Source organism: Hemicordylus capensis, chromosome 3, assembly GCF_027244095.1.
Source record: "Hemicordylus capensis ecotype Gifberg chromosome 3, rHemCap1.1.pri, whole genome shotgun sequence".
NCBI classification, from domain to species: Eukaryota; Metazoa; Chordata; class Lepidosauria; order Squamata; family Cordylidae; genus Hemicordylus; species Hemicordylus capensis.
The window spans coordinates 293435693-293463315 of NC_069659.1; the positions used below are offsets into that span (position 1 = coordinate 293435693).

A 27623-nucleotide genomic window follows, 5' to 3' on the forward strand; every position below is an offset into this window, starting at 1 on the left:
CTTCTACTGTCGCTGCAACATTATGACCAGGTGACCACAAGGGGGCAATGAACATCAAAAAAGAAAATAAAAAGTGGGGAGACTTAATTTCCTATACTGCAATGAACTAATTGCCCAGGCTTAGCACAAGGGTTCTTCCAGAGGGTGAGGGGTGGAGTTGTGTAGCCTGAATTAGAGATTAAGAAAAAACGTGGCATCTCCGTCTATTCCCCTTCCATCTCCCATTACAAAACCACTACAAGCGCCTTGCTAATCGCGTAAGCACAGTGAAACTGTCCTTGCACCATCAAACACCAGGGCTGTATCACGCTGGCTTGTGCTTTGCTAGAAACCTACGGAAAAATAGGAGGGAGGTGGCTATGGCTGCAATCCTACGCACATTTGCTTAGGAGTAAAAGCCACTACAATCAGTGGGGCTTGCTAACGAGTCAGCGCAGCGGTGCACAGGTTCAGTTGTTACAAGGCTTCCATGCTGTGCACACTCCAAGAATCAGCACCAGCGAAAACCGCACCGCAGGACTTATTTCCGAGTAAGATCGGGCAGCAGCAATAATCATTCTAGTTTATATTCACTCCCCCGCTCGTCTTTTAGGGGACATGAGCGGTTCACTGCTCAAAAGAGTAAGTTCTGTGGTTGAATTGTGCAGAGAAGTTCCCATCCCCCCGCACCCCGAGAACAAGGGCGGGCTGCAGAGTTACACAATCCAGCGGTTATTACCTGAGCGTGTTAAGCGGAGGATTGCAAAGCCGAATCACAGCCACGGCAGCTGCTCCCCGCACGTACTGAGCCATGATCTTACAGGGAACCCCGCCGGACGGACCACTAGTACAAAGAACACTGCAAGCTTCGGTTGGTAGAGAACGCGATGAAGAGGGTGGAGTCAGTGGGAACAAGAAAAACTGGGGCAGCTGGGGCTTTCGTCACTTCGGTTCTGCCTCGCCGGCCGAGAGAGATTCCATTTGGCGGCAGGCCCACGGATTCAGCGCCCACTCGGGCTAATTAAAAGTAACCAATCTATTCTCTGGAATCACACTTCAGAGTTTAATTTAAAGCCAGGGCTCGTGCCCTACTGTGGTCTGCTTTTAGGGCTCGGCGCCCCGCCCGAACTCACTGAGGTTTGTATTCTAAACACACAGCCTGATGCATGCGGACTGTGAAGTAAATTTCGCTAAATTGCATGGAAGCACTAAAGAGACCTGTTGCACCTTAAAGGCGAACCTATTTATTATAGCATAAGATCTCCTATTTTATTAGGTGCATGCATCTCAAGTTGGTTCTAGCCCACGAAAGCTTGCTAGCTATAATACAATGGTTAGTCTCTAAGATGCCACAGAATTCTTCGTTGATTTTGTTGCAACAGATTAACACTGCTGTTCCTCTATACATTTCCGTGCGACTCACCTACTCCCACGTATGGGATTGCAGTCTTGGTTGGGGAATGGGTTCGTAGGGCACAGTGAGTGGAACTAGCTTTCGAGTAAACATATTTTGGGCAGGGCAAATCTCAGGTTGCAATCTTGTACATGTTAACTGGTGAACCCCATACTTTGAAGTAAATATGGGTTGGATTGTACTGTTGATCTGAAACCTATTCTCTATGGAAAGTGTGCCATCAAGTCGATTTTGACTCCTGGAGCCCACAGAGCTCTGTAGTTTAGAGAGTTCATTTTACTTACCGCCAAGTAGCCTGGTAATAGAGACTAAAGCTTCTAGACAGTGATGCATGCAACTGTAGTGAACCAAGGTATCAAGTCTCATGGTGTTAACCTTTTGGGTACCATGCCAAGTTACCACGTTTTCCTGCCCACACACGGAAAAGGTACTGATTGATTGATTGATTGATTAAGTGCCATCAAGTCGGTGTCGACTCCTAGCGACCACATAGATCGATTCTCTCCAGGATGATCTGTCTTCAACTTGGCCTTTAAGGTATCTCAGTGGTGCTATTGTAATCGAGTCCATCCACCTTGCTGCTGGTCGTCCTCTTCTCTCTTGCCTTCAACTTTCCCCAGCATTACAGACTTCTCAAGGGAGCTGGGTCTTTGCATAATATGTCTGAAGTATGTGTCTGAAATCACTGGTTATTTGTGCCTTGAGTGCAAATTCTGGATTGATTTGTTCTAGGATCCATTTGTTTGTTTTCCTGGCTGCCCATGGTATCCTCAAAAGTCTTCTCCAGCACCAAAGCTCAAACGTGTCAATGCTTTTTCAAGGCCCTCTTCTTTCCTTTCCTTCAACTTTCCCCAACATTATGGACTTCTCATTATGGACCTGGGTTTTTGCATAATATGGTCAAAGTATGATAGTTTGAGCATGGCCATTTGTGCCTCGAGTGAAAATTCTGGATTGATTTGTTCTATGATCCATTTGTTTGTTTCCCTGGCTATCCATGGCATCCTCAAAAGTCTTCTCCAGCACCAGAGTTCAAAAGCATCAGTACTTTCCCCACCTTGCTTCTTCAGACTCCAGCGTTTGCATCCATAGAATGTTACCAGAATACCAAACGATTCTAACCTTTGTAGGTATAGACACTCATGACATCTAAATATCCTTTCCAAGGCCTTCATTGCAACCTTACCAAGTGCTAGTCTGCTTGTGCACTCACAGGTAAATGGGCAGGCTGTCGGTAATGAACTCTGAGTAAAACAGTGTGTAGAAAACAAAGGGTGGTGGGGAGGGGACACACATTTTAAAAAGCAAGAAAACAGGAGCTGTTATGACATCTGTTGCGATGTAATTTTAATGAGGGCCCTTTCACGTTACACTCCATGATATAGTTGCAGCTCCAATTAATTCAAACTCCTCTTACATGGAGTTTAAATAACCGTGCAGCCTCTCCCACTATAATGTTGGGAATCGTTATTGCTATAGAAAGTGAAGAGAGACTTTTGTAATTCGAATAAGCACTCTGGCCGAAGAGATTTTGCATGGGCATTAAAAGCGATGTAGACCATATAGGGCTCCAAGCTCCATCTCTACAGGCATCGCACCCCCACTTCTGGACGCCACAGCGCGACTTCCGACCGCAGGCGTCGTGGAGCCGGAAGTACCTGGGTGTGAAGTTGGGGGGAGACGAGAGAGTGTTTGCTTGTGTGTCAGGTGATGCCGGAAGTGACGTAGTGCTGACGGCCCGGCAGGTTGGGGGAGGAGGACCAATGGCCGATGATGACTGCAAGACGGCGGTAGGGCGGTAAGTAACGGGCTCCTTGAGGTGAGCTATTGGGGAACGCAAGCACTTTGCTGTAGCTCAGGTGAAACCGTTTCCTGCTGGGGTGGAAGTGCGGGGGGTTCCTCTTTTCCTTTTGCGGCAGGAGCATCCTCCAGGGGCGCTGTGCTGGGTAGGTGACTTCTTTGCCATCCAAAGACACCCTGTTGGTTAGGGGAGCTTTTTCACCCTTGACACGGATACCTGGCTACGTGGTATGGGCAGGGCCACGGCGGCACGGTGCGGTGTTCATTAGGCGCGCACACGCACAGCCTGCCGGGTCGTCGGCATCTCTTACTTGTCTAGTATTTCCCAGCAGAAAATAGGGATGTGATAAGCTTATGTAAATGCATCTATTCTGCAATAGTCTGCTCTCCCGATTTAAAAACAAGACTGATTGTTCTTTTGGCAAAGCTATACTAGCAGCACGTTCCTGCCCTACAATGTGCTATCAGTACTTCAGAATGCAGCTCAGCAGCTGCAGTGAAACCAGTGCAGCAGGGAACCTCAGTTAAATGTGCTCTTGTCACAAGTGCACATGCTAATTTATGTGTGCACATTATGAACACCAAAGCATCAGGTACTGTACACATTGGATCAGTTCAGATGTCATGTGGAATTGGGTTAAATCTTGGTTCTGCACAATGTCTTTGTGCTTCAGGTGTGTGCACTCCGCCTCTCCTGCTGCACACACTGACTGTTTTACTTCTGACTGTGGCTAGAAACAAATCGAGATAGACTGTGACATCTGAACTGACCAATCTTTGTTTCTAACCACAATTGGAAGTACTGAGGCACCTTTTAACGTGGTGATTCTCTTTATTTAGCAGGGGGAGAGTAACTGGCCCTATCCAACCCTAGCACAGTACCTCCAGTGATTGTTGCTGGTGTGTATCTTATGTTTCTTTTTAGATATTAAGCTCTTTGGGGACATGGATCCATCTTATTTATTTATTATTTCTCTGTGTAAACCGCCCTGAGCCATTTTTGGAAGGGCGGTATAGAAATTGAATGAATAAATAAAATAAGTAGAATTATTCTATGCACAGGTGGTGGGGAGGGGAGTGGGACTGTGCACTTCTGTGACTTGGAGATGATGCACAGAACCAAAACTTAAATTTGGTTCCACATGATGTGTTCAATAGCAGGTTATATACTGCATGATGCCTTAGTGTTCATTCACAGAGGGTGCCTCTTAAAATAGGGACAAAGTATATTATTATTTATTTATTTTTGACACCAGGACTCCCTGGTAAATAAGAACAGTTGAAGCATAATATTTCCTAGGCAGAATAGTTAGGATCTGTGCAAAAGGCTTTGTGGCATATGTAGCTTATATAGAGAGATCAATTTTGAGGGATGTTATTAGCCAGTTAACACATTACAAAATATGTATATGGAAGGCATTTGAAAATCCTCATACATGTATACACATTTAAGGATGTGCATGAGCCAGTTTGGTGCCTCCTTGGGGAATTCAAACCGAGCTGGCACGAGCTGGCATTCAAACCAGCTCAATGGGGCAGGGTGCAGTTCCCTTAAAAATCAGGTAAATTCTTACCTGCTCGTCCCCACCTTGCCTTTTTTGCAGATGGCGCTCACTCCAAACAGCTGTGTGGGCCTCTGGTGCTGTTGCCTGCAGCCTCTGCCTCCTGGTATCGGCATGCTCATGGCCGGAGTGCATGTGTGCCAGTCATATGCATGCCAACGAGGCACGGAGGCTGCAGAGAACAGCGCCGGAGCACTGTGTGGCTGTTTGGAGAACAGGTGCCGTGGGCAGAAAAGCGGTGGGGTGGGGATGATCAGGTAAGCAGCTCCTTACCTGCTCTTTAAGAGAACCGTGCCCTGCCTATGGGTGGACAAACTGCTCATACACATCCCTGTACACAGTGGCTAACATCCAAACTAAGGCATGCATGGGGAACATTTCCTTGGTGCATGGAAGGAGGAGTGGTTTTGAGTAATCCTCCTCACCTGGTGAAGCCTCCTTTGCCTCCCCAAAATGTGTCCCTGAGGATCCCATGACCCTCAGGGACAAGTTTTTGGAAGATGGAGGCAGCTGCAGAGGGAAGAGGAGGATCACAGAAAACCGCCCTTCTCTTCAGTGCAGACACAGAAGTGTTTCCCCCATGCAACTCTTTGGGAGCAGGCCTCTGATTATTTATTTATTTATTTAACATTTTTATACCACATCCCCTGCTAACTTGGGAAAGAGGCACCAGTTAATGTGGTGATTCTCTTTATTTAGCAGGGGGAGAGTAACTGGCCCTATCCACCCCCAGCACAGTACCTCCAGTGACTGTTGCTGGTGTCTATCTCATGTTTCTTTTTAGATTGTGAGCCCTTTGTGGACAGGGAGCCATCTTTATTTATTTATTTATCTATGTCAGGTCTGCTCAACTTTGGCCCTCCAGCTGTTTTTGGACTCCAACTCCCATAATCCCCAGCCACAGTGGCCAATAGCCAGGGATTATGGGAGTTGTAGGCCAACATCTGCAGGAGGGCCAAAGTTGAGCAGCCCTGATCTATGTAAACCACCCTGAGCCATTTTTGGAAGAGCGGTATAGAAATTGAATAAATAATAATAATAATATACTGAGGGAAATAAGTATTTGATCCCCTGCTGATTTTGTCCGTTTGCCCTCTGACACAGAAATGACCAGGCTATAATTGGAATGGTAGGTTTATTGTAGCTGTGAGAGACAGAATAACAACAAACCCTCAAAAGCCCAGTGCCCAAAAGTCAGCGATGGATTTGCATTGTAGTGAGGGAAATAAGTATTCGATCCCCTATCAACCAGCAAGATTTCAGGCTCCCAGGTGTCTTTTCACTATATGAAGGTAACGAGCTGAGATGAGGAACACCCTCTGTAAGGGAGTCCTCCTTATCCCAGCTTGTTACAGTACCTGTATAAAGGACATCTGTCCATAGAAGCAAGCAATCACTCAGCTTCCAAACTCACCACCATGCCCAAGACCAAAGAGCTGTCGAAGGATGTCAGGGACAAGGTTGTAGACCTGCACAAGGCTGGACTGGGCTACAAGACTATCGCCAAGCAGCTTGGTGAGAAGGTGACTACAGTTGGCACAATAACTCGCAAATGGAAGAAACACAAAATAACTGTCAATCTCCCTCGGTCTGGGGCTCCATGCAAGATCTCACCTTGTGGAGTTGCAATGATCATGAGAATGGTGACAAAGCAGCCCAGAACTACACGGGGGGAACTTGTCAATGATCTCAGGGCAGCTGGAACCATAGTCACCAAGAAAATAATTGGTAACACACTACGCCGTGAAGGACTGAAATCTTGCAGTGCCCGCAAGGTCCCCCTGCTCAAGGCAGCACATGTACAGGCCCGTCTGCAGTTTGCCAATGCACATCTGAATGATCCAGAGGAGAACTGGGCGAAAGTGTTGTGGTCAGATGAGACCAAAATCGAGCTCTTTGGCATCAACTCAACTCACCATGTGTGGAGGAGGAGGAATGCTGCCTATGAGCCCAAGAACACCATCCCCACCGTCAAACATGGAGGTGGACACATTATGCTTTGGGGGTGTTTTTCTGCTAAGGGGACAGGAAACCTTCACCGCATCGAAGGGATGATGGACGGGACCATGTACCGTCAGATCTTGGGTGAGCACCTCCTTCCCTCAGCCAGGGCATTGAGAATGGGTCGTGGATGGGTATTCCAGCATGACAATGACCCAAAACACACAGCCAAGGCAACAAAGGAGTGGCTCAAGAAGAAGCACATGAAGGTCCTGGAGTGGCCCAGCCAGTCTCCAGACCTTAATCCCATAGAAAATCTGTGGAGGGAGCTGAAGGTTCGGGTTGCCAAACATCAGCCTCGAAACCTTTCTGACTTGGAGAGGATCTGCAAAGAGGAGTGGGACAACATCCCTCCTGGGTTGTGTGCAAACCTGGTGGCCAACTACAAGAAACGTCTGACCTCTGTGATTGCCAACAAGGGTTTTGCCACCAAGTACTAAGACATCTTTTGTGAAGGGATCGAATACTTATTTCCCTCACTACAATGCAAATCCATCGCTGACTTTTGGGCACTGGGCTTTTGAGGGTTTGTTTGTTGTTATTCTGTCTCTCACAGCTACAATAAACCTACCATTCCAATTATAGCCTGGTCATTTCTGTGTCAGAGGGCAAACGGTCAAAATCAGCAGGGGATCAAATACTTATTTCCCTCACTGTAATACCGCCCAAAACATACGTCTCTGGGCAGTTTACAACACAGCAAACAACCAACAACAGAAAAAGTTAAAACATTAGTTAAAATAAATAACGTAAGTATTAAAACTTTAGTTAAAAATGAATGATAGAGAAAAAGTTAAAACATTACAACAATTTAAAACTTTACAACAATATTTTAAAACAATGTTAAAACTATTAAAACAATGTTTAATTAAAAGCCTGGGTGAATAGATGTGTCTTTAAAGACTTTTAAAAAGTTTTCAGAGATGGGGAGGCTCTTATTTCAGTAGGGAGCGTGTTCCAAAGCTTTGGGGCAGCAGCGGAGAAGGCCCATGCCTGAGTGGCCCGTCCCTGAGTGGCCACCAGATGAGCTGGTGGCAACTGCAGACGGACCTCTCCTGATTATCTCAATGGGCGGTGGGGTTCATGACGAAAAAGATGTTCTCTTAAATAATCAGGGCCTAAGCTATTTAGGGCTTTTTAGGTAATAACCAGCACCTTGTATATTGCCCGGAAACATATCGACAGCCAGTGCAATTCCTTCAACACAGGAGTAATATGGTCTCTCCTAGATGACCCAGAGACCAACCTGGCTGCCGCATTCTGAACCAACTGCAGTTTCAGGACTACATACAAAGGCAGCCCCACATAGAGCGCATTGCAGTAATTCAGCCTAAAGGTTACCAGCATATGTACCACCATTTTGATGTCGTTTATCTCAAGAAACAGACACACCTGGCATATCAGCTGAAGCTGATAAAAAGCACCTCTGGCTACTTCCTCAACCTGGGACACCAGGGAGAGGCTTGGATACAGAAGCACCCCCAGACTGCATACCTGTTCCTTCTGGGGAAGTGTGACCCCATCCAGAACAGGCAGATCAAACTCATCTCCCGAGTTCTGACCCCTCACAATGAGTACCTCTGTCTTATCTGGATTCAGTCTCAGTTTGTTATTCCTCATCCAGCCCATCACCATCTCCAGGCAGTTATTTAGGGAGGTTATGACCTCTCCCGATGATGTTGACATGGAGAAAAAGATTTGGATGTCATCAGCATACTGATAGCACCCTGCACTAAATCTCCTGATGATCTTTCCCAGCGGTTTCATGTACATGTTAAACAACAGCAGTGTCAGCAATCTGGCCACCCAGAAGGGAAGTCCAGGAAGATAGTCCACAATACAAACTGGGCTGCAGAAACGAAACACAGCTCAGAATAGTTCTTTATATCAGGCTCGAACTGAAAGCTGTCAACATGAGGGTTGACAAATGTTGTCTTCTAGCAGCTAACAGAAAGCTGCTGACGAGTTTTATAGTCCAATCTGATAACTCTCAGCTGGCAGGGATTCAAGGCTTATCAGCCCTCTGCAAGAGGCATTTACTCCTCCTGATAGTTTCCAGCTGTGCTCTCCACCTTGTGACACACCGTTGCTGTGGAGTCAGTGGAGGTTTCCTGCACAGCTCATCTTCTAGTCTGTCTGTCGCTGTCTCTGCTGCCTCAGACTGCTGTGCCTGCTCTGACTGCTGTGTCTGCTCTGAAACAGCAGCCGGACCTTCCTCAGCCATCTCTTGGGAACTGACAGCTGGACTCTGCCCCTCAGGCACCCCTGCATCGGCTGAAAGGCTGTCAGCTTCTCCTTCCTCCTTGCTATCTGAGATCGAGGATATGACACTCAGAGACAATATGGAGCCCTGAAGTACACCATACAGTAGTTCAGATTTTGAAGAACGGTAGTCTTGAAGGGACACCATCTGTGATCTGCCCAAGAGGTAGGAGTGGGACCACTGCAAAGTAGTGCCCCATGCTCCCAACCTCCTCAGACGCTCCAGAAAGATACTATGGTTGATAGTATCGAAAGCTGTGAAGAGGTGCAAAAGGACCAACAGACTCACACTCTCTCTGCCAATTCCCAATTGGAGATAATCCATCAGACTGACCAAGGCAATCTCCACGCCATAGCCCTCCCGAAAGCCAGTTTGAAATGGGTCTAGATAATCAGTTTCCTCCAAGACAGTCTGGAGCTGGGAGGCCACCACCCTCTCAATTACCTTGCCCAGCCACAGAAGATTGGAGAAAGGCCTGTAGTTGCTCAACTCTGAGGGATCCAAGGCAGGCTTCTTCAGAAGTGGTCTAATAATTGCCACCTTAAGACAAGGAGGCATCCTGCCTTCCCTCAGAGAAGCATTTATAATCTCTACCAGGCCTTCTACAACAACCCCTTCTAACTTGGCAGAGAGGCACCTTTTAACGTGGTGATTCTCTTTATTTAGCAGTAACTGGCTGTATCTACCCCCAACACAGTATTTCCCATGACTGTTACTGGTATCTATCTTACGTTTCTTTTTAGATTGTGAGCCCTTTGGGGACAGAGATCTATCTTATTTGTTTGTTGTTTCTCTTTGTAAACTGCCCTGAGCCATTTTTGGAAGGGTGGTATAGAAATTGAATTAATAATAATAATAATAATAATAATTAATAGTAACCCCCCTGTCAGAAAGTATAAGCTATGTCGGGCAAGGGTCAAGAGAACAGGTGGTAGGCTGCACTGTTCCAATCAGCTTGTCCACATCCTCAGGAGTCACAAAGTGGAACTGATCCAACCTAACCACACAAGAGGAGTTGCTGGACACCTCCACATCAGACACTGAAGTGATTGTGGAGACAGAGTCCAAGTCAGCCCATATACAAGAGATTTTCCCCACAAAAAACTCTTTAAACATGTCACAGTGGGTAATATGATATGATTTAGGTATGTGTTTCATAAAGATTTGTGAAGGTCTTTTCACAGTAATACTCAAATTTCTACACAGAATGCCTTCTATGAAGACCTTTTATTATATTTGGAGAAGCTCTTAGAATATGTTTGGATCCAAGACACAGTGTTTTGAATTTCATTGTTCTTCAAATTGCTTAATGTTGTTTCAAGATGTACTTTGATTTTTTAAAAGAACCCACTACAATATAAGTTTAAATATAAGATTACACAGGATCATTGTGGAAATACATTGCTGTATTTAGACTGCAGCCCTAAACACAGTTACTAGGGAGTAAAGCCCCATTGAACAAAGTAAGACTTACTTCTGAGTAAACATCCATAAAATTGTACTAATTGTTTAGCAGGTTATTTCTATCTATTTAGCAATATATTTGTTGTGCCTTTAAAGGGTGGATTGATTTTCATACTTTTTCCTAATGCATTTCTTGTTAAGGATTAGAAATGGATACAGAGATGTAGCATAAATACATTTAAGACTTTATGGGATGCTTTTCAGGGTATCTTATCACAATTGGTAATTGTCACTTTAAACTGCTATGACTATTTGAAAGGCTGTACATAAAAACAAAGTGCATGTATTAATAATGATTTTAACTTTCCTATCTGAAGGACAAATAACACATCATTTTTTAATGTAGACATTTTTTGTAAACTTAGGTTGGATATGTGAGCTGTTATTTTGGCTGAACAAGTGACTTAACAGATTCTTAAACTGGGGCTTGCCAATTTGAGAGATTTTTTCTTGATTTGTGATATTGTGTCTGGTTATGTGTAGCATCACTATTATGATGCTGTAGTATGATGCTGTTATTATGTAATATAGTAACTGCTTATTATTGTGCTATTGACGTATTGACTTCGGTTTTTTATATTTGTAAGCAGCATGAGACATTGTTAGTGGGGGTATAAATTTAAATAGTACATATTTGAAAGGGAAATTTAGAGCTGATTTTTAGTATTATGGAGAGCTTCTCAGTGTCTTTCTTTGCTATTCCAGTTCAGTGCACAGAGAATGCAAGAGGCTTGTAAACATGTAAAATTCTAGAATGGTTTTGTATTATATATGTTTTCGTTTTATTTATTTCCTGCTGTGTCTCAATGGCAGGTATATTTGAATCAGATTTCTGCTTCTCAACAATTCTGTGAGGTAGGTTAGGCTGAGAGAGAGTTACTTGCATAGGATCACCCAGGGATCTTCAAAACTGAGCGAAGAGGAAATCTCTATCCATATCCATCACTATCCACTAAATTATTTCATTTTATGATTAATTTATGCATTTACAGGTAGCGTTGTATGCTTTTATACCATAGTAGATGGGAAGGTTTCTTTTAATTGTTGTATAATGGTTCTTAACCTGATTCTTCAATCAGCAGCTTGCATGAGTTGCATTTGGAGAAAAGTCTATACGTGTTCCTTTGTATTTATTTAACTTATTTTTTACATTTCTATCCCGCTTTTCCTCCGAGGAGCCCAGAGCAGTGTACATAGTTATCTTTATTTTCGCAACAACCCTGTGAGGTAGGTTAGGATGAGACTGTACATGACTGGCCCAGAGTCACCCAGTGAGTTTCATGGTTAGATGGGGATTCGAACTTGGGTCTTCCCGGTCCTAGTCCAGCACTCTAACCACTACACTATGCTGGCTTTTTATGTACACCTGCTAACTCAAAAGAGTAAAGTAAAGTGTGCCGTCGAGTCGTGTCGACTCCTGGCAACCACAGAGCCCTGTGGTTGTCTTTGGTAGCATACAGGAGGGTTTTTACCATTGGTGATGCCTTTCAGCATAGAGGCACCTTTAAAAGTTGTGATTCTGTTATATTTAATGGGGGGAGAGCAAGCGTCTCTATCCAATCCCAGTACAGCATCCTGCAGTGGTGGTTGCTGGTGTCTGCATTTTGTTTATTTTTAGATTGTGAGCCTTTTTGTGACAACAAACAATCTTATTTATGTTTGCTGTGTAAACTGCCTTGAGAGTTTTTGTTGAAAAGTGGTATATAAATATTTGTAATAGTACGCAACATGGTGTCAGATGTGGTACCGAATCCCTACTAGACGCAATCCAGATGTGGTACCCAAAATCCTAATGATGGGAGCTGTAAATGTGCTTGAAGTTTGACTTGACTTATACTAGAACATGAAAAGGATTAACCAGTGACCCATATATGACTTCACCTTCTCTTTAAGTAGTGTAATGGTTACTTTTGCTTGATATATCTGGCTGTATCCAGACAATTAACTGTCTATTTTTATTGTGCATTGGTCCTTTCCCCTTTCTCCTCACATTTATTAATTTATTTAACATTTTATATCCCGCTCTTCCTCCAAGGAGCCCAGAGCATTGTACTACATACTTAAGTTTCTCCTCACAACAACCCTGTGAAGTAGGTTAGGCTGAGAGAGAAGTGACTGGCCCAGAGTCACCCAGCAAGTATCATGGCTGAATGGGGATTCGTGTCTCCCCGGTCCTAGTCCATCATTCCAACCACTACACCATGCTGGCTCTTCCATCTGGAATGCTATTGCAACTCTAATAGTGGCTTTTTTTTGGTCTCATTTAGGGTTTTATACAATAGTTGAAAATTCTGATTAGATGTCATCTTGTATGTAATGATCAGATTTAGAATTCTATAAAAACAAAATTGATGTTTTTGTTATTGGAATGTTACCTTTGTTTGGGGGGGACGAAAAGGGACGAAGTCTCTTTCCAGCAAGGTCTCCCTTTTGGGTTGTGATTAGCACCTTGCGATTTCAAATGGCCAAGCAATTAACAGAATAAATGTTTATATACCTAATAATCAGGCTTGGCATATTTACTTGCCTGGTCATATATAATGAGGTGAAATGAGGCTGTCTCCACAGGCAGCAACTGGGGCGGGGGCAATTTTGGAGGTGGCAGAATACACCCCTGTTGCTGCAGACTCAGCTGTGTTGCCAAAGACCCTGCTGGCTACTCTTCCTATGAGCTCTGGCTAGCACCAGCTCCTTCATTGTTCTTTCTTCTCCTGAGGGAGAAATTCAGCATGCACAACCTCTGTATTGAGGGTCGTGTGGCCAGCACCAGTGGCAGCAGTTGGGGAGGGGAGAATCGTAGCTTGTTTGCTGGTTTTAATCTGGTCTATGGTTGTTGTTTTCCCCCTGTACCTTTGCTTTCTTCTTATTGTTATTAACACATATACTACTTTCCAACAATAATAAAGTTTTCAGTGCATTTTACGTAGCAAAAGGTATGAGGAAATTATTTTCTGCTCTTGAATGTCTCCCCATAAAAGATGGTGTTTTAAAAAAAATTGTTCTATGTTTATAACAGCAGCTTATCCACACATTATTTACATATTGTCAGCTTGTAGTGGAAGAATATGCCCACCTTGTTTCACTCTTTGCAAGGGGGTTACAGCAGGCCTGCTCAACTTCAGCCCTCCTGCCGATGTTGGCCTACAACTCCCATAATCCCTAGCTATTGGCCACTGTGGCTGGGGATTATGGGAGTTGTAGTCCAAAAACAGCTGGGGGGGGAATTGAGCAGGCCTGGGTTACAGACTACAAAACTAATTAAGCATTCCTCCTTCCCCACCAAACATACATGATTTTGTGGTCTTATACTCTTGCATTATAATAATTTTCTTCTTTTCCTTTAAGCTGCCAGAAATTCACACTTGAATTTAGATGTGGTTTTGTTTAATAATTTGTGAACAATTGAAATGTTTGGAGTTAACTTTAGAGATCTTCCTTTGTATAAGACTTCAGCTCATAGTTAAGGCTACCGTACCTTAATAATTAGAGGCAGGAATTGCTGGATTTTACACTTTCTTGTCTTTTTTAATTGCCCAAATCTTTTACCGAGCTCAGCACTGAAAGGATCCCACCCCCCACCTTGAATGTATAGCTACAGTTCAAAATGCTGGCAAGAAAATTTCTTTGGACTTGACAGGAAGCAAGGATACTTATGTGATCTCTTGTGTAAATTTAGTCAGAAAATGAGCAAGTAACTGCAGATTTTTAACTGGTTGAAATTCTTCTTTAGTTTACTAAAATGCAGGTTCTGGGAGGATGTGTCAGACAGACTTGATCAGTAGGAATACATGGATAATTAAAACATTCAAAAATGAGCCATCATTACCCTTCTACTGGAATCCACAAAAGGAACGGTAAGTGCTCCTTCTGGTGGAAAAGTGTAAATCAGAAGTGTGTGTGTGTGTGTGTGTGTGAGAGAGAGAGAAAGAAAGAAAGAAAGAAAGAAAGAAAGAAAGAAAGAAAGAAAGAAAGAAAGAAAGAAAGAAAGAATATGAACTGTATGTGGAGTATAGGATGAAACATGAAGAGGATGTTAATTTTATTTTGCAAGGAAGTTCTTTGAAAATCCAGGATTATTAATACAGAGCAGGTTTCTCAGAATTTTCTTTGCCCCAGTTAAGTCAAGAGCCATTAAAGCTGTCAAGGGTGTCACTATATGTGGGTGTTGTCAGGCTCCTTTTTCAGTAATGCTGAAACTTGCTGAAACTTCACTAACAGGAAAATATACAGAAATAACACACTGAACAGTAATTTTTTAAGAAATAAATATAATATCTACAGTGACATGCCATATTTTTCCTGAAGGTCCTTCTAGTGTGTTGCCAGTGTCTGTTGCTTCAGGCTGTAGCCTGAAAGAATCTTCAGAAAGAAGATGAAATGATAAACTGAAGCTCTTTAGTAGTCTTATTTTCTTCTAGCTTTGTTAGGCTCATTATGGCACAGAGCTTGTGTCCTTTAATAGCTGCATGGAAGGAAGAATTTCATATTATTACCTTAGGCAACTGTAGCTCTAGCTGCCACAGTGTGCTCTAGCTATTGGTTCATAGTTATATAAATGGGTTATATAAACAGAGATTTATTGGGAATATACTTTAAAGTTGCAAAATAAAGCGCAGATCAAAACAGAGTTATATAGGCAATCTTAGTTATATTGCAATAAAGTTACTAGACTCCAAAAATGAAAGGATACCTGTGCCTTCAGTAATTGCCTGGAAAAGAGCTTTTGAAAATGCATTCTTCCTAGCTCTGTAATACTACGATAGGGAAAAGCTGCACATATCAGTATTGTACATTGTATGCAATGGCCCCTGGGCAACATCTACACTAAGAGTTGCACACAGGTAGCACCTGTGCATGGCGGGCCCCCCCGCCACTATTTATTTATTTATTTATCAAATTTGTACACTGCCCCAAACTTTCGTCTCTGGGTGGTTTACAGCGACATAAAGTTGTGCCGTCGAGTCAGTGTCGACTCCTGGCGACCACAGAGCCCTGTTATTTTCTTTGATAGAATACAGGAGGGGAATACCATTGCCATCTCTGCTCTGCTCATATTGCCACTTCAGCTCTGCTGCCTGACTGGACTCTCTCCCTTTCTGAGTGCCTGACCACTAACGCCTGTGGGCATTGATGCATTACAGTATGAGATGTTGTAATGATGATGTAATGATCGCAGTATGAGATGATGCCTCTTAGCATTTTCCTATATCGCTGCTGTCCAATATAGGTGTTTCCCATAGTCTGGGTAACATACCAGTGGGGATTCGAACCAGCAACCTCTTGCTCCCTAAGCAAGTTATTTCCCCACTGTGCTGACATAAAACAGGTTAAAACACAGGAAATAAAAACCATAAAACAATTTAAAATTGGAGCCAGATCAAAATGTTTGGGTAAAGAGGTAAGTCTTCAAGTACTTTTTAAAGGTTGTTAGACATGGGGAGCCTTGAATTTCAGTAGGGAGCACATTCCACAGTCTTGGGGCAGCAACAGAGAAGGCCCATTCCCGTGTGGTCACCAGACGAGCTGGTGGCAACTTGAGATGAACCTCTCCAGATGATCTCAATGGGCGATGGAGTTCATAATGAAGGAGACATAATCTTAAATACCCAGGGCCTAAGTTGTTTAGGGCTTTATAGGTTATAACCAGCACCTTGTATTTTGCCCTGAAACTTATCCGCAGCCAGTGTAGCTTTTTCAACACAGGAGTAATGTGGCCTCTCCAAGTTGACATGACAAGCATTCCAAGACTGCGTACCTGTTCCTTTTGGGGAAGTGTGACCCCATCTAGAACAGGCAGATCAAAATCGTCTCCTGAGTCCTGACCCTGCACAATCAATACCTCCGTCTTATCTGGATTCAGTCTCAGTTTATTATCCCTCATCCAGCCCATTACTGCCTCCAGGCAGGAGGTTAGGGAGGTTATGCCTTCTCCTGATGATGTTGACATGGAGAAATAGATCTCGGTGTCATCAGCATACTGATAACACCCCACATCAAATCTCCTGATGATCCCTCCTAGCAGTTTCATGTAGATGTTAAAAAGCAATGGAGACCATATAGAGTCCTGAGGGACACCATGCATCAGCTCACATTTCAAAGAGCAACATTCTCCAAGCGACACCATCTGGAATCTGTCTGAGAGGTAGGAGCGGAACCACTGTAAAACAGTGCCTCTCACCCCTAACACTCTGACATTCCAGAAGGATACTATGGTCAATAGTATCGAAAGCCTCCGAGAGATCCAAAAGGACCAACAGTCACACTTCCTCTGTCAATTCCCGATTGAAGATCATCCATCAGGACAACCAAGGCAGTCTCCACCCCATAGCTCGCCTGAAAGCTCATTTGAAATGGGTCTAAATAATGGGTCTAGAGTTTCCTCCAAGACTGTCTGGAGTTGGGAGGCAACCACGCTCTCAATTACCTTGATCAGCCATGGGAGGTTGGAGACAGGCCTGTAGTTGTTCAACTCTGTGGGATCTAATGCAGGCTTCTTCAGAAGTGGTCTAATGATTGCCTCCTTAAGACAAGGAGGCAGCCTGCCCTCCCTCAGAGAAGCATTTGTGGTTTCTACCAGGCCTCCTACAACAACCTCTCTGCCAGATAGAATAAGCCATGTTGGACAAGGGTCAAGAGAACAGGTGGTAGGTCTCACCACTCCAAGCAGCTTGTCCAAATCCTCAGGAGTCACAAACTGGAACTGATCCAGCCGAACCACACAAGAGGAGTTGCTGGACATCTCCGATTCAGACGCCACAATGATTGTGGAATCTCCATCTAAGTCGGCCCAAATACAAGATATTTTGTCTACAAATAACTCATTAAAAAGATCACAGTGGGTAATTGATGGTTCCAAATTGTGATTCAAGGAAGGAGGGGCTTGTACTAGTCCCCTCACAGCCCTGAATAACTCTGCTGGATGTGAGCTCGCAGATACAATACGGGCAGGGGGGAAAAAACCACTTCTTTGCTGCATGTATTTCTGAGCATAGATCTTCAAATGCACTCTATGTTGTAAGCTGTCAGATTCGAGTTGAGTCTTTCTCCACTTGCGCTCCAGTCATCTACCTTGCCACTTCAGCCCCCTTAGATCTTCTGTGTACCAAGGGGCCAGTTTTGAAGCGGGTCAGAGAGGACGCTTAGGAACGATCATGTCTACTGCCCAGGTGAGTTGGCTGTTCCAATTCTCCATCAGGGCTTCAACAGGATCACTGGCAGAGCCAACACTAAATCCTTCCAAGACTTCTTGGAATCCTATTGGATCCAATAACCTTTTTGGGTGGACAATTCTAATAGGCCTCTCACCCCTGTGGAGGTCAGCCATCCGAGACCATGTATAAGAGAATGTCAGTTTGTCAACTTGCATGTAGAAAAGCTGAGAAGTTGGGGGAAACTGCCTTAATGCATAAGTTTGCAAACACACTTCAAACCATGGTTTCACCTCCTTTTTGTGGTTGATTTTTAACCATGGTTTAGGTATTCAGATTGTAAACTTGACTATGGTTAATGACCCACGTAATGCACACGGCGGCAACAATATTCCTGATTGGTCATGCTCCTACACCTGTGAAAGCCAGCCCTACACTTGAGCAACTACTTAAAATATTGAGCCCATACTTGCGTAGTGCTAACTACATTACATTACTTGCAGCAGAACAATGTAAGTTCTACTGTGTAAGTGTAGGTACTGTTTTAAGTAATTGCACAACTGCACTCTTATGCAGCACCATTGAGGCTGGCTTCTACATGTGCACATTGCGCAGCAGTGCCAGCTGATTTGGAACACCAGTGTAGTCTATACATCATGTGGGCCATCGAAAATAAACCATGGTTAAGAATTCTGTTTACATAGGCCACAGAAACTACTGATGTGCATAATTGGTGAAACATTGATACAGCTGCCCAGATAATTAGAAGCTGAATATTTCGGTTGTGACAGATGTTTTGCCATGGAGCCCCCAAAGTCTGACCTGGTATATGCTGTGGCCCATGCATCTCATTATTAGTGTAAACTGTGAATATTATCATTTATCTGCATTTCTGATTTATCCAGATTATTTGGATGTTTTCCCCAACGCTTTTGCAGAAGTGAAGTTGCAGTTTTATATATTTTTTATTTGGACGTCTACAGCTCCTAAGACACATACAACTGATTCTCGCAAACAGCAGAGACCAAAATAAATCTCAAAGACTTACAAATGCTTCCGTAATAGGTTCAGATAATTGTCAAATTGAATCTTTAGTTATCTCTTATTTCTTTTAGGATTTAGCTTTCAGCTACTGGCTTGTGGCTCTCGCCTTAATCCTTGCTATTTTTAGTTTTTTGTGAGTTGTCTTTGGTTTTTAGTTTGGGCTTTTCATTTTAAGGATTTTAAGCTTGTTTTTTGCTCCATAGTTTATACTGCTATTGTAGGATTATATTGTTTTTGATGGCTGGTATTATTGATTTATCCTTGTAAACTGCCTTGGGATTTTCTAAAGCTGTTTTAGAAAGTTTAATACATTTCTGGTATTTAGGTGCTATGTATTAAAGGTAAAGTGTTCTGGCAAGTTGTGTTGACTCCTGGCAACCACAGAGTCCTGTGGTTGTCTTTTGGTAGGAGGGGTTTACCGTTGCCTCCTCTTGTGCAGTATGAGATGATGCATTTCAGCATCTTCCTATATTGCTGCTGCCCTATATAGGTGTTTCCCATAGTCTGGAAAACATACCACCGGGGGTTCGAACCAGCAATCTCTGGCTTGCAAATCAAGTCATTTCCCTGCTGCACCATTAGGTGGCCATGTATTAGCTACTCCTAAAATGTGTTTGTTTCTTTCAAATGCACCCTGCCTATTGGTGACTGTATTATCAGGAGATAATGTTACACTGGAGAGTCAATGTGGTATCATGGTTAAGGTGTCAGACTGGGAGCAAGGAGGAGACCCTGCTTAACCACAAAGTAGACCTCTAAGCCAGTCACTAATTCTCAGCCTAACCTACCTCACAGGGGTGTTGCGAGGATAAAATGGGTGATGAGGTGAACCTTTTATGCTATCTTGAGCTCTTTGGAGGAAGGATGGGATATAAATATAACTAATAATTGTAAATAGTTACCCCAGGGCTTGACAAATCCCAGGTACTATGGAGCCATGGCACCCCGAAATTTAACTGTGGTGCATAGTTTAGGATACTCGGAGGTAGAGTTATTTAGTACAATCTTTATTTGTCCCAGGAAGCCCTGTTTCTATTCTAAATATGTTACTTGTATAAAGTGAAGCCCATTTATCCTCCATAATAATGTCTGTCACTAAGTCCAGTAATTTTGTCAAGTGTCCATTGTCTGGCTCCTAAAACCAAAGAAAAATGGTCTAGCCCTGTGTTAACCTGACTTCCAAGGTGTGTGTGTGTGTGTGTGTGTGTGTGTGCAAGATGACAAACTTGCTAATCAACATTCTACTAGGACAGAAGTTCCACTGAACCCAGTGGGAATTCTTTCTTGCAGCTGGGTTGTTAGCTTCTATGGGTAGGATTTCCAATAGGCTACACAAGTTTAAAACAGGCTTAGAGCCTTTACTGATAGTAATTCAACAGATTAAGAACATCAGGATTGCCTTGCTGGATCAGAACAAAGTCCAGCATAGTTTTCAACAGTGCCCAAGTAGATTCCTTTGGAAGCTTACAAACAGGGCATGGAGGTGCTAGCCTTTTTTGCTTGTCTCCAGCATCTGGTACTCAGAATTGGTCTAGCCCTTAAACAAAAAACAAATAAAGACAAAATAAATAAAAGGAAATACAGCTGTGAAAGGAAGGTAAAATTATAGTTCCATGTTTTATATCCTGCTTTGTAGACCATAGTTAAACCACAGGTATGCAGAGCTGTACCAGAGGTGAGGAGCAAAGGGGATGGTGGTGTATGATGCCTGGGAGCTCTCTAGACTCATTATCACCGTTTGTTGGATCATCTGAACCAGCCCCGCCCCGCAAGTGGCGTTCTTACCCCTGGGCTTTGGGGCCGAAGTCCAGGGCCTCCAGACCCCCTGGGGGTCCCCAAATTCTCTTTAGTCTGTCCTGGGTGGTATGGTCGCGACTGGTCTGCACTGTGCCAGGTGGCCAAGTGTGATTGTGACCTGTGCCAGGTGCTATAGAGACAGAGCAGGGAGTGGAGAAAGAAATATGTGGGATGGGAGTTTGTTATATGTTGAAATGTTTCTGTTAATGCATATTTGCATAAATAGACCTGTTTTATATTCTTACATAGGGAGGTCCGGGGGGGAGGCAGTGGCTCCAAAGGCCTTTAGGTCCAGGCCCCAAAATTACCTAGGTGCACCTCTGCCCCTCACCCCCAATGATTTACTGCATAGTGGCATAGTGTAAAGGGAAAGTATGCCTGACCTATAATTAAGCACAAATGTAAAACTCTAGTAACTTTAGTTATAGCAGTTGATATTTACTAGTCTAACTATTTTTTTGTCTTATTGAGAGCTAGGAAAACACGATTGGTGTCAAATGCGATGCTTTTGTATGCTTCATGTAGTTCCCTTTTCCTGTCTGCATGTTTAGAGCCGCATTTTATTAAACTAAATTAAGTGAATAGAGCACAGATGGAGGAGCTGCTGTTTGGTTTGCCTCCAGTTTGATACTTTCCATTCCGAGACTGAGCTTTGTTTCTGCTAGTATTATGGGACTGAACTGTCTTGGTTCCTGCTGGCAAGTCTTTGACTGATTGATTAGTAGCTACAGTAAGGCTGATTGAACTACTAACAGATTTAATACCTCTGCTGGTTTTCTGATTCGCACATTCAAAAGCTTGTTGTGGGCAGAGTGTTCAGGCAGACTTCTTGTGGATTGTGATTCTGGCATGGCTCTCAAGCTGTGTTCCTTATAAGACGTGTGCGTGCACATGTTTTTTGATGTCTTCTCAGTTAATTTTTGATCCCGCTGAATGCATGTGTGCACACACTGCCTTGATACTGCCTCCCAGAACAAAATTAATTCTGCACACAGATGAAAAAGATTAGAGAGAACACTGCTCTCAAGCGTTTAGAATGGGGAATTATTGAAAAGTTTAATTTTGTGTTAGTTAGACATTGACTAGTAATAGATCATTGTTTAATTTTATGCATGCTTATCCTTTGCTTACATTGTTTTATGGATTGTTTGGAGATTATTCTTTTTTTTTTTTGCTAAGCCTTTGATTGAGTATGATTTGAATTGATTGTTCAACTAATCTGTTAATGCTTGGACCAATAATAATTTTAAATAATGTATTGATTTGTTTTTTGGTGTGTATTACTATGCTTCATTTTAATAGCGCAGGTCAAATGCTGCACTATAGGGTGTGCAGGGGGAAATGGTTGTAAAATTTCAACTTATTTTTCCAGTAAAATGACTACTTTAGTTGATCATATGCCTGATATAGATAATAGTGAGCTTATTACACATCAGAAAGATTCAAGGAAATATTTTCATCTGAAATTGGCAGATTAGATTTTCATATTTATTTTTAAAAAAAGAGATTGAAACTTTAGAAAAACAAGATGAGGAGTAAATTGAAATCCAAGTTGGATGCTGGGGAAAATAAAAATATTAATATACTTCCATAAAGAAAGTTATTAATTATTACAAGATTTAGAAGGAGTTACTGCAACAAAAAAATGGATAATACCTAAGCATGAGAAAGTATTAAAATTAACGTTGTGAATTGGAGGGATCTTTATGCTGAGAAGCAGTTGCTGTAGCTGTACTTCTTGAAAACGTTACAAGTTATCCAAGCCAAGGAGCCAGTAGGTCCTGCCTTGGCACTCTTGACCGTAGTAGGAAGGAAGCCCTGCTCAGAGTGGCCTGGATTTAAGCACAGCCCCCCCCACCCCATTGCTTGCCATTTTTAAAGATGACATTTTTAAAGATCTGTGCATGGGAATTAGACTGTTCGTGCAATAGAGATTATGCATTTATAAATGCATGTCTCGGAACATTACTATTTCACAGTGTAGCTTCATGGTGGGAACAGAATCTATCACTTTAAGCCAGACTGTCAGTAACTGAAATAGGCTAGAATAGTCATCCACCTGTGTAGTGACATCTAGGCCATGAATGTTATTGATAGTAAGGGGAGACTAACTACTGTAGAACAAGGTCCTTGAAAGGTGGGGTGGGGGGGGGCTGGAGGATTATGCAAAGAAATGGCATGAAGACTTACCTTGACTCACTAATAAGGAAACAAAATATATAGAGATTCCTTGGCTTCCCTTGTGTTCTTTGATCTCTCGCTGAGTGACCTTTGAGTACTTAGAGATAAGTCCTTATCAACCAACAGTTGAAATAACAAACCCTCCCACCTTGCTGAGTTGGACAGAAACTCCCCAAGGCTTCTGAGGCCAGAGTAATGTGTACAAATGTTATACCAGTCAGCTTTGGTATGGACAAAGTTTATTCTTTGAAGAGATCCATTGCAACAAAACATTTTGCATTGCTTTTTGTAGCCTGGTACTGTACAGTGAGTATTTCTGGATATAATTATTTGTTTTTAACTTGGTAGATTATGAATATAGAATGGATGCCCAGATTCTGTGAGCAAGTGAACAGAGTTAAGTGATTTCTAAACAGACACAAGGGTTTTTATTAAGGGATGGGTTTGATCCAGTGAGTTTTCTCATTGTCTCTGTGTGAAGAAAGTACCATACGTGCTTCAGAAATCAATCTGTCATAACTAGCAATAGGACCTCTGTGCCAGAGGAAGAAAAATGCACAGTTGTACACAGTTGAACATTTCTGTTCTCTTGAGAAACTTAGTATCTCGACTGGTGACGTGTTTGGCTATCTGACCCAGTAAAGAACCTCTCTTTGTTGGGGTACAACAGTAAGAACCCTTTGGGATTTTTTTTTCCTAGCAGTTGAAAAGCTGCTTCATAGAGCCTTCCATCTTATCATTATAAATATAATGGAATAGTTCCTTATAAAGGAACTATTTTGAAAGTCTCTTCATTGTGGCCAGTATACTCTCTGTTCAGAGTATTTGTGTATGGTATTCCTCAGTTATATTTACAAATTAATATTTCCTAACAGTTGGTCTTTCCTGTACAGTTGGTCTTTAAGTATGCACTCCTCTCTCCAACTAGAACACGTAGCAGCTTTCACTCTGAAAAATTAAAACCAGTTGATTCATGCTATACCTGATTTATACATAAGCCAAACGTTGATAAGTTGGGTGAAACAAAATTATTTTTAAAGGCACTGGTTTAATTTGATCTTCTTTCGGAGGAACTGGTTTGATTTGAAGCCGCTGTACAATATTGTAGTTAGGGGAAAGTGATTTTAAAAAATACACACACTAAAAAGCCTTATCTTTTGTTGAGTAATTCTCAAGGGTGTGTGTATTTGTTATGTGTGTGTGTGTGTGTGTGTGTGTGTGTGTGTAATTGATATCTCTCCTTTCTTCATCTTCACACACAAGATGCTTATTGTTTAATTATATATTACTTAATAAACAAAATTATAACAATACAACAATTTAAAATGCTAAAAACAGGAACAGCAGATAAAAGTTGCAGCAAGATTGACCTGATAAAATCAGTGGGGGCTGTGGTAGTGCTAGGCTGTTCTATAATCTAGGCATCATAGCTAAGAAGGCCAATTTATTTTGTCTAGTTACTATACTTCTGATGATGGGGAAGATGAAGAAGAGTGTCTGTAGACAAACGGAGTTCTCAAGCAGGCTCATATGGAGGAAGACAGTTTAAAAACTACTCTAATCTTGGACTCTGTATGGCTTTAAAGGTAACAACCAGCACCTAAAATTGTGCCCAAAAGCAAATTGGTAAGAAGTGCAATTTTAAAAGGATTGGCCTAATATATGATCCAATCTCCTGACCCCATATAAAAGTCTGAGGAATGTGTGGTGGGCCAGTTGGAGCTTCTGGACTGTCTTCAGGGGAAGCCTCATGTAAAGTTCATTACAGTAATCTAGTCTGGAGGTGACTAGGCTGTGAATGAGTGATGCCAGGCCCAGTTAAGGATGTGTAACCAAGAGAGAGAAGATTGCTTCAGGCCTGGAATGCATCTCATTGTTTCTGAGTTGCAGCATTCCTTTGTTGTCAAAGTTGCTATCTGTTTTGACTTTTGTCAGGGTAGTGGATAAATTCATGATGTAGCCTTGATTGGAAGTCATGCTTTCAAGAAACATTCTGGATTAGTGAGAGATTGAAAATAAAAATTAAAAGTGTAGCACACTGACCTATGCCTTAAGAAAGGTATTGGACTATTTCAGAACTGATATATGTCTTGGAATCTGAAAACCTGTTCTTAATGCGGTGGTGTTATTGCAGTCACAGAAATATTGGCTCGGAAGAGATGTAACAACAAACCATGATTTGAAGTTGCATGAACAAGCCTCAGACTTGTGTGTTCCTCCCTCTCCTCAGACACTCAGTTTTCCTGGATTTTGGTAAAACTTGGAGCAGGTCAAAGGAGGAAGGAGCATGTTAGCTCAAGGCTTGTCCATGTAATGCCAAACCATATTTTGATGTTACATCTGAATTGAGCTGAAAAGAGATTAAGAGATCATTCACATAATTAAAAAAACTGTGTTCTGCCTGGGTTTGGGAACAGTATGTGCTCCCAATTTCCGATTGTGTAGGAGGGAATTTCCGAAACAAGGTAGGAGGGAAACCTTTTGTGCACGCGCAAGTCACGCGCGCACACGCACACGTTGCGCGCGCACACGCACATCTCCCCGACGCGTGCACGCGTGCGGCCACACACACGCATGCATGTCGGGGAGACGTGAAACTCGCGTGCAATGTGTGCGTACGCAAAAGGCTCCGTGCAGCCTTTTGCACTCAAGTGGGAGAAGGGGCGGCAGGGAGGTATCCTGCCGCCCCAATTACTACATAGAATACGTGCGCTGGAGGGGGAAAAGCAGCAGGAGGAGTAAGTAAACCCTCCCCCGTCTTCCGGACCAGTCCGGGCCCATCCCTATAACATAGTCTCCATTTAGTATTACTATGTGAGGACAACAGTGAAAGGTTTTCTAAAGTTTATATTCTAGATAGTTTATACAAACTGATTAGAACACGAGCAGTGCATTCTGCTGGAATGATTCAACATTTTTGAGTTTAAGGAATCCCGTGGATTTTGTGAAATGTATGTGCAGAATCTTGTACAGTTCAAGCCAAGCTTTGCTTTAAAATTTCTCAGTCTTTTTCTTTGGCCAATTTCAGATAGAAGAATCCACTGCTAGAATGTCTTGCTCTTATTCCTTGAAGCTGCACTGAGTGTCAGTTTGGTTCATCTGACTTGAAGAGCAAGTCTATGCCCAGCCTGACAAGAGGACATGGGATATTGCTGTTCCTGGAACAATGAAGAGGTACTAGAATAGAAATAATATTAATAGGCAGAAAATTGCCTGCTTTTCTTCCTTAAAGTGTGAATTTTCACTTATGTATTTACACAAGGGTTTATGATTATTATTTTTCATATTAGGGTCTAGACATATTTGTATTTCTAACTTAACCAAACCAAACCACATGGTCAAACTCCCCCCCGCCCCATTTAAAGTGTGGATTCTCAAACTGTCAGAGCCTGTGCAGATATAATGCTCCCAAGTCCTCTGGCCACTTACATTACACTAGGTTAGGAGATATCCAGAAGCTGTGGAAAGTTCTCTTGATGCTTCCAAGTGCCTCCAAAGCACAGTGCAAAGTAAAATAAAAGCATTTACTTTTATTAATTTTCTCTGAGTCTCAGAGGACTTGGGAGAATTGTGGGATCATTTTCTCCCCATGCTGGACTTTGAAGGAGCTGTAAGGCCACGGCAGGCTTAAAGCAGGGAATCTGGCAGCAGGGTCCAAGCGCCTTGCTCCCTGTGCTACCGGGACAGCTTACAGGGGGAGGGACTAGTTGGCCTGAATCTTGCTGCTCCATAGCACCACCTTGACAGTGGACAGATATGTATGTTGAGAGGCTGAGCTAAGGATATATCTGGTTTCACTCTGTGAATGACTGAGATGTGTTTTAGGGTACAGCCAGAAAAGAACTGGGGTGGAATGCTTGGCAATGGGAATTTACTGTATTACGCCAGTGCTTTGTCTGCTGCACTGGCTCCCAGTCAATTTCCGGGCCCAATTCAGAGCGCTGGTTTTAACCTTCTAAAGCTCTAAATGGCTTGGAACAGGTTACCTGAGAGTGCCTTGCCCCAATGTCCCAACTCAGACCTTAAGATCTTATTTAGAGGCCCTGCTCTGAGTGCCCCTGCCAAATGAGGTGAGGTAGGTGGCTACTAGGGAGAAGGCCTTTTCAGTGGTCACACGCCATATATGGAACAAGCTTCCCATTGAGGTTCGCCTGGCACCATCACTTTGTTCTTTTAGAGGCCAGATAAAGATCTTTCTGTTCATTCAAGCTTTTTAAATTTTAAAGTTGATTTTTAAAACTGACTTTTAAAAAGGTTTTAAATTATTATTGTTCTTGTTGTAGTATTGTGATTTCATGTAGTGTGTATTTGTTCTTGATGTTTTAATGCTGTATTGTGAGCCACTCAGAGAACAATTTGTTATGGGGTGGCTAACAAATAGTTTATTATTTATTACTCTATATATTTCTCTAAGGTGTACCCATTGCTAATCCCATGTGTAGCAGCTCTTGCGAGAGTTTGCGAGCAAGCTGCTTGCAGGGGGAGAGGAAAGCAGCGGTGCCAGCAAGACAGGCTTGCGGGCAAGGTGGGAAAGATGGCCGGTGGGGGGGGGGTAAACGGTTGCGGGCGGGGGAAGAAAACAATAGCGACAAAAGTGGGCGGGCAGGCAAGAAAATGGCCGTGGCAGTCAGGGAGGGAAAGAAAACGGCGGTGGGGGTGGACAAGAAGGTAGCGGCAGGCTGGGAGGGAAAGAAAATGGCGACGGCAGGTGGGTGAGAAGGAGCGGGGAGAATTAAAGGTGCAGATGCTCTGGGCCTGGCCCAGCTGTTGCTAGTAGTAGTAGTAGTTGTTGTTATTTATTAGAGCCTATAGGGAAGAATCCATAAGATGGAGTGAGGGACCATGACTGATAAAGCCAGTGGTCTGGGGACACTTTATATTCTTAAAACCTCAGGACTTAGTAAATGTTGGAGACTGATAAAAGAAGGCCCTATGAGTAATAAATATGCTAGGAAGTTGCTTTATTTTAG

General features: G+C 42.9%; 2 protein-coding genes across 14 annotated transcripts in view; one reads left to right on the forward strand and one right to left on the reverse strand.

Annotated features, from left to right (window-relative positions):
• Positions 1–901, reverse strand: part of EHHADH (enoyl-CoA hydratase and 3-hydroxyacyl CoA dehydrogenase) — a 46524-nt gene extending 45623 nt beyond the window's left edge. Inside the window, exon 1 of one of the 2 annotated variants that reach the window (XM_053311953.1) lies at positions 719–901. In XM_053311953.1, coding sequence (XP_053167928.1) covers positions 719–792 — 74 coding nt within the window. In that variant the 5' untranslated portion in view covers positions 793–901. The remainder of the gene's footprint in view (positions 1–718) is intronic. The other variant, XM_053311955.1, reaches the window with a different exon arrangement.
• MAP3K13 (mitogen-activated protein kinase kinase kinase 13) overlaps positions 1–27623 on the forward strand; it is a 133542-nt gene that overhangs the window by 58069 nt on the left and 47850 nt on the right. For 4 of the 12 annotated variants that reach the window (XM_053311946.1, XM_053311941.1, XM_053311945.1 and 1 more), the window contains exons 1-4: positions 3076–3191; positions 14214–14337; positions 24111–24239; positions 25682–25827. The gene's annotated coding sequence lies outside the window, so the exon portion shown is untranslated. Of the gene's footprint in view, positions 1–762; positions 1117–3075; positions 3192–3222; positions 3340–4033; positions 4094–14213; positions 14338–24110; positions 24240–25681; positions 25828–27623 lie in introns of those variants that run through there. The other 8 variants (XM_053311943.1, XM_053311942.1, XM_053311944.1 and 5 more) reach the window with 8 other exon arrangements.